This window comes from Bufo bufo, chromosome 2 (genome assembly GCF_905171765.1).
Source record: "Bufo bufo chromosome 2, aBufBuf1.1, whole genome shotgun sequence".
Classification (NCBI taxonomy): domain Eukaryota; kingdom Metazoa; phylum Chordata; class Amphibia; order Anura; family Bufonidae; genus Bufo; species Bufo bufo.
Genome location: NC_053390.1, coordinates 739967007 through 739973075, shown reverse-complemented (window position 1 = coordinate 739973075; position 6069 = coordinate 739967007). Strand labels below are relative to the sequence as shown.

At 42.2% G+C, this 6069-nt stretch overlaps 1 protein-coding gene across 1 annotated transcript; it reads left to right on the top strand.

The window, feature by feature from the left end:
- The first annotated feature begins 1934 nt into the window (after window positions 1-1934).
- Window positions 1935-4550, top strand: LOC120991032. Its single transcript, XM_040419922.1, has 10 exons — window positions 1935-2079; window positions 2162-2236; window positions 2365-2448; window positions 2722-2742; window positions 3137-3151; window positions 3245-3328; window positions 3518-3565; window positions 3886-3960; window positions 4132-4248; window positions 4543-4550. The coding sequence occupies exons 1-10, from the start codon at window positions 1935-1937 to the stop codon at window positions 4548-4550; spliced, it is 672 nt and encodes a 223-aa protein (XP_040275856.1).
- Window positions 4551-6069: the final 1519 nt, after the last annotated feature.

Genomic DNA, 6069 nt, shown 5'->3' with positions numbered 1-6069 from the left:
CTGAGCTGAGGTGTTATCTGAGGTCTTATTGGAGTCTTATTAGCATTGGGGATCTTATTGGGGCTGTTAGCTGAGGTCTGATTAACATTGGGGGTCTGATTGGTGGTCTGACCTGAGGTATAATGAAAAATATTTTTTTTCCGGAGCAGCTTGGAGAAAAAAGGCCTCACAGTCTCCCACACTCCTTCTGCCCGGCCAAGCCAGCCAGCACCCCTCAGGCCAAGCCAGCCAGCACCCCTCAGGCCAAGCCTGCAAAGCACCCCTGAGGCCAAGCCAGCACCCCTGAGGCCAAGCCTGCCAGCACCCCTGAGGCCAAGCCTGCCAGCACCCCTGAGGCCAAGCCTGTCAGCACCCCTGAGGCCAAGCCTGCCAGCACCCCTGAGGCCAAGCCTGTCAGCACCCCTGAGTCTTTAGAACTGTAAGTAAATTATATATAAGGGTAGCTTATAATATGAAAGAGACGAATTATGTCTGAACAGACATACAGTATAGTGCAAATTCCAGTTTTTGTTTATGTTTTATGTTGCACTGAATTTTCTGAGGGGGGAGGGGTGGCAGTGGATCTTGAGGGAGTTCCCACACTTTTTTCTCAGGACTTGACCCCTGGAGTGGTCCTGCAGTCTGGGTGTCAGTTCTGACTAGTCCTACTTAAATACACAGACATTTAGAGTCATACATTTCCTACACTGGCACAAATGCGTTGCCAGTGACCATCTGTCTGTGCTCAGTCCTACACGTAACCGTCGTAAGTGCATGAGGACCTGCGGATGTGGCGGCGAGGTCTGAGAGGTATGTGGGGGTGGGAGATCCGGGAGGGGGCCCATAATTTCTTTTTTGCTATGGGGCCCAGTCATTTCTAGCTACGCCCCTGAATATACAGTATATTACTTGGGCAGCATGTACCACCATCAGTCCAGGGCAGCTGAGGGCCTGGGTGGACAAGTGAGGCAGGCTGAAGCTGAGGGCAGCAGCTAGAAGGCCCCTGGCATTGACTGACAGATGATGGCCCCACTCAGCAGCCTGGCAGCAGGACACAGGAGTGAGGCAGAGCATCAGCCTAGCTCCGCACTGGCAGTTGCTGTGAAGTCAGCTGCGGCGCCCATATGCTAGGTGATGTCGCTGTGACACAGACAGCTACGTTCTGACGTTTGCCATCCTCAAGATTAAGAAAAGACCACGTGAGTCAGTCCTTAACCACCAGCTTTCATTATAGGTCTTCCATACCTACCTATAATGGAAGCGGCCACCCCTATGATGTCATTAAATACCACGATACTTAAGAAACGATGATATCGTCATATTGCCGTTTTTTAATACTGCATTATATTGTGGATACCGGTATATTGTCCAACACTAGCAGAACATAACTTGCATATTTCATATAATGATGACACAATTACATTTTCCACCAATCCAATAACTTTTGTGTTTCAGAGCCTCATTTTCAAATTCCGATAACATCATACAGTGGAATATACGGGTGGTACATGTTCTGTTACCCATGCCTGATATGTATATTCTGTAAAGAATGTCATGATATGTATTAGTTGTGGCTTAAAAAAAATGTTTTTTAAGTGAACATACTTATTTACTCCCTCAAACATCTCACGTTCCAGAGAATTATTTGCATATGATGTCATAATCCCATTTTCCACCAATCCAATTGCTTGTTTCAGAGCCTCATTTGCATATTCTGATGATGTCATAAAGACATTGTCTCTTAACCGGCGCCTGATGCTATAACCTGTGCAGTGCTGTTGTCTTCTCAGTGGGACATAGTTCTGCTCTCTTGCGTCCTTAGTGATTATTTGCTACAGGAAGCGATTTTACTAAAGATGTCTGGTTCTATCCAGACCATGTGGCTTCTACTGCTCGTAACATCTGTCTTCATCAGACAGTCTCTCTGTTGCATACCATGCGACTCCAGAGGGAAAATGGCTATGGAAGAATTCAACACCTTTATCAAAAGCCAAGTCGATGACATTGACTCAATAGAAGCCTATGTCAACATCAAGCGGTTTGCCAAAGTCACCGAGAAAAAAGTCCTGAACTACCTTGAGGATGAAGTCGGCATACTGGGTACTTATATTATTACTATTATCTCCATTTCATATAATCTATAGATAGATAGATAATTATTGTACCATTATTTTCCTTCCAGATAAATATGCTATATCTGAAATTGCGTCTGAATATAAAAAATCTGTGGACGTCATCCAGGATATAGATTTTAAGGGTAAGTACAATATTTTATACGTAGGTGGAAATTCTACTTCTCTTATTAATAGGAATTAGTGTGTTGGGGGCTCAGACTGATAGATGAGGGGATCGGACTCTCATTCTTCTCCTCTTTATATATCTTAGAGATCCAGCTTCTTCACATCATTGGACTCCATTTCCAGCGACTCAAAGAAAAGCTCAAGGTTATCGTCCAGGACTCAAACCAACGTAAGTGGAATCTTCTTCTGTCTACCATTGTACTTATCTTCTACGTGTCTGGTAGGTTGTCAGAGAGGATGTTTTCAACTTGTTTTCCTTTCCCTACAGCCTAGTGACAGGAGGGAGCGATTGTAATAAAATGTTCTATACTGGGAATTGCTATGCGTGCAGTTTTCTTTTGTATTATTGCAGGGTTATAGATAGAGCCCTCATATACAGGGGATTTCTGTTCTCTATTGTTCTCTATTAGTAATTCTGCTTTTCTTCATTTCTCACTTTTAGGGAGGTGTCCAAATAAACAAGGTGAGTTCTTCTAGATATAACACCTGCTATAATATGACATATAAATGTATTACACACACAGGCCTCTTGTAGTTATAGTAATGTAGACCCAAACTAGAGATCCCCACAGCCACCAATCAGATCACTGCTGTTATCTCCTACCCTGTACTGGACATATGAAAGCCAGCACCTGATTGGCTGCCAGGAATGTTTGCACTAGGAGCTGCTGCGTTCTATAGAGGCCCGGACCGTTCTGGGGCGGCTCAGAGATTTCTGTCAATGGAAATCTAGAAAACAAAGTGACGAACACAGAGGCACTGACATCATGTAATAATAAGGAGACCCAGAGATTAGAGGTTTCTGAGTCTGACAATGAGAACGGTCAGTAATGTCTTCTTTCTTCTCCATTCCTCAGGTGCAGACAGCTGTGGTAAGTACATTTTATACCAGATTCAGCTTCTTGTCATTATTATTATTATCATCTATAAGATTGGACGGTTATAACACAAGTGCATTTCCCCAGGATTAATGGTGCAAACCTACATCAACTGTCAGACCTGCGCCGAGGAGAAGGTTGTCTGCGCCGGGGGCCCTCCAAAAAATCAAGGTACAGTATAAGATTTTTATCATAGGCCAGAGTAACTAGAATTACACTATATAATGCATGCCAATGGACCTTTCCCACTAGTGTGTGTAAACTGTGGGTACTGTGCCTATTATAAAGAGGTGAGCAGCACTACATAGGCACTTTACACAGCACTCGCTGACTATTATATGATGTCTCCTCTTTTCACAGACTACTTGGAGAGATGCAGCTGCCTGTGCACCTCCAACAGATGTTTCGGTAAAGTAGAAGTTTCTATTCTTATATCTACATTCATATAGTACATTAGTAAATATATAGGACCCCAAATCCTCACCGTACACTAAATATACCATTCACTGGTATACACCAGACTTCCCAAAGCAGGAGGATATTTACATTAATATGATTCAGTCCATAAGCAGGCTAGAAGGGTGATTTGTGGCAGCCTGTACAGTATCCTGTCCATGTGCAGGTGACAGAGGGGTGATAGATACCAGCACATGATTATCATATTTATTCTAATATTATAAGTGTCTTTAATGCTCGGCTCACATTTCATTTCTTTCTTCTTTTCTCAGATCTGAAAACTGGACGGTCCTGCTCTCCATGTAAAGATCACAAGTCTCACCTGGCAGAGACTGTAAACTGTGGAGGTGAGGAGATAGCAGAATATAACCAGTTACTATCAGTCTCCTCTATGATGGCCGTATTTCCTATTAGTTCTTATAGAAGGAGACGTGTTATTGAGACAACCCCTAAATGTAGGACAGAATATCTACACAATTACTTCTATAATATCTTCTTTTATTTTCCTGTTTTTCTAGAGATAAATATAAAAATCCCAGAATATGAAGAACTAATTCTGGACTGTACTTTTGAATGGTACGCAAGGCTGGAGGACACCTATAACAACGTGTTCACCCTGGTAAGTACAATGCAGGGTAAAATTGGGAGATTGTTCAGTTTGAGTTATACGATTATAATGTTAAGGCAGCGCTTCCCAAACGTATTCCTTTCATTACTCAAAAACCACTTAGCAGAAAGTCCTTTCACCCAATATCATCACCAGGCTGCTCAATATGGTCTAAAATCAGACTTTCTGTCATGTCAGCAAATTATCATCAGCAATTTTCTAAATTTTTGTCCTAATGATATGACTATGTAAATTACATATATTATATTATAAATAGTTGTGATATCTGAGGCTCTGATAATTCTCCATATTTTTTCTATAGCCTCGTGAACACAATCCCAAAATCACCCGGGAGCCCTATCTTGTGATCAAGGGCGTACAGATGGGGGACTCCGGACGGTACACGTGTACCACCATCCTGGACTCTGAGGTGCCAGTGAGTAAGATCACCTATAACGTGGCAGGTAAGGACATATTATTACTGGCACTATGCTGAGTGGTATTTCTTAGATACGCGGGATTCATATCTACTTGTGGGTGATAATTAGTGAGAAAGGATCTAGTTCTGAAAATCTGAATTGTCACCTATAATGTGGGGCTATTTTACATTAGTATTTGTAAGGAAAAAACCTATAATGGAAAGATTTTAGCCATTTCTGTATTTTGGAGCCACTTTTGGTTTTGACAGTGCTTCTGAGCCTCCATAATGCAGACGATTCTGATATTCTGACATATATTTCATGTTCTTTCATGTATAAGATACACTACAATGTCTTTATCGTTCTCTTCATGGAATTAACTATTAATGTAATTGTTTTCTTCATTTAGTTATCAGCGAATCGGAACAGGCGACAAAAAAATACCATCCTCGCCCTACACTTCCTGATGTGCTTGACATCACAGCGCCTGAGCCGCCACTTCTAGAGGAGCTACAGAACAACAATGCTTCCCTCATAGCAATATCTGTGGCCGGCTCCGTCACCATCATGCTGATCGCTGGCATATGGTAGGTAGCATCTATAAGATACTCTGTGGAACAGGCGTAGTATTTTAGATAAATATTACACATTACACTTAGTCCAGGCAGTCACTGGATGCTCCAGATTTATCACAATACTGAACGCTTCATGATAAATTTGGCGCATATTACAAGGCCAGACATGTTATAATGTCAGTGGACTGATAAGTAGCTAATGTAAGAAGAAACATTGGAGGATCTGTGCACACATTTCACTCAGAGCTGACATGTAAGTAGCAAATATCAAATAACTGATAGATTTTCTTTTTTCAGCATCTGCATGTTCTGGAGGAAAATGAAATCTAGAGAGCCTCTGGAAAAAGAGCCAGTGTGAAGGCGAACCGTCAAGCACCATCCTGTACTGCCACCTGCCGGGAAAAAAAAATTAAAATGAAAATTTTAACCCTTCCCCAAAAACAAAAAAACTTTAAAAAAAAAACTTCCCTTCCCCATTTCTGCCTTCACTTTCTCTCCCTACTCCCCTTCCATGAAAAAAAAAAAAAAAAAAAATGTTTCCCAAAAAATAAAAAATTCTCTTCCATTCCCCTTTTTTTCCCTCCCCTTTTTCCCTTAAAAATAAAAAAAATAAAAATATACAAAAAATCTTGACTGCAGCATTTCATTTCCCATTCCTTACCTGCCTATATGTCACATAAGAACTACAAAGACTATGGCCTCTTTCCCACGGGCGTGTGCGCCCCGTGGTCGTGCTGCGGCCCGCATAATGCGGGCCGCAATGCAGAAGCACAGTCCGTGAAGCAGCCGCAGCGGATCGCGGACCCATTCACTTGAATGGTTCCGCGATCCGGCCGTTCCGCAAAATGATAGGAC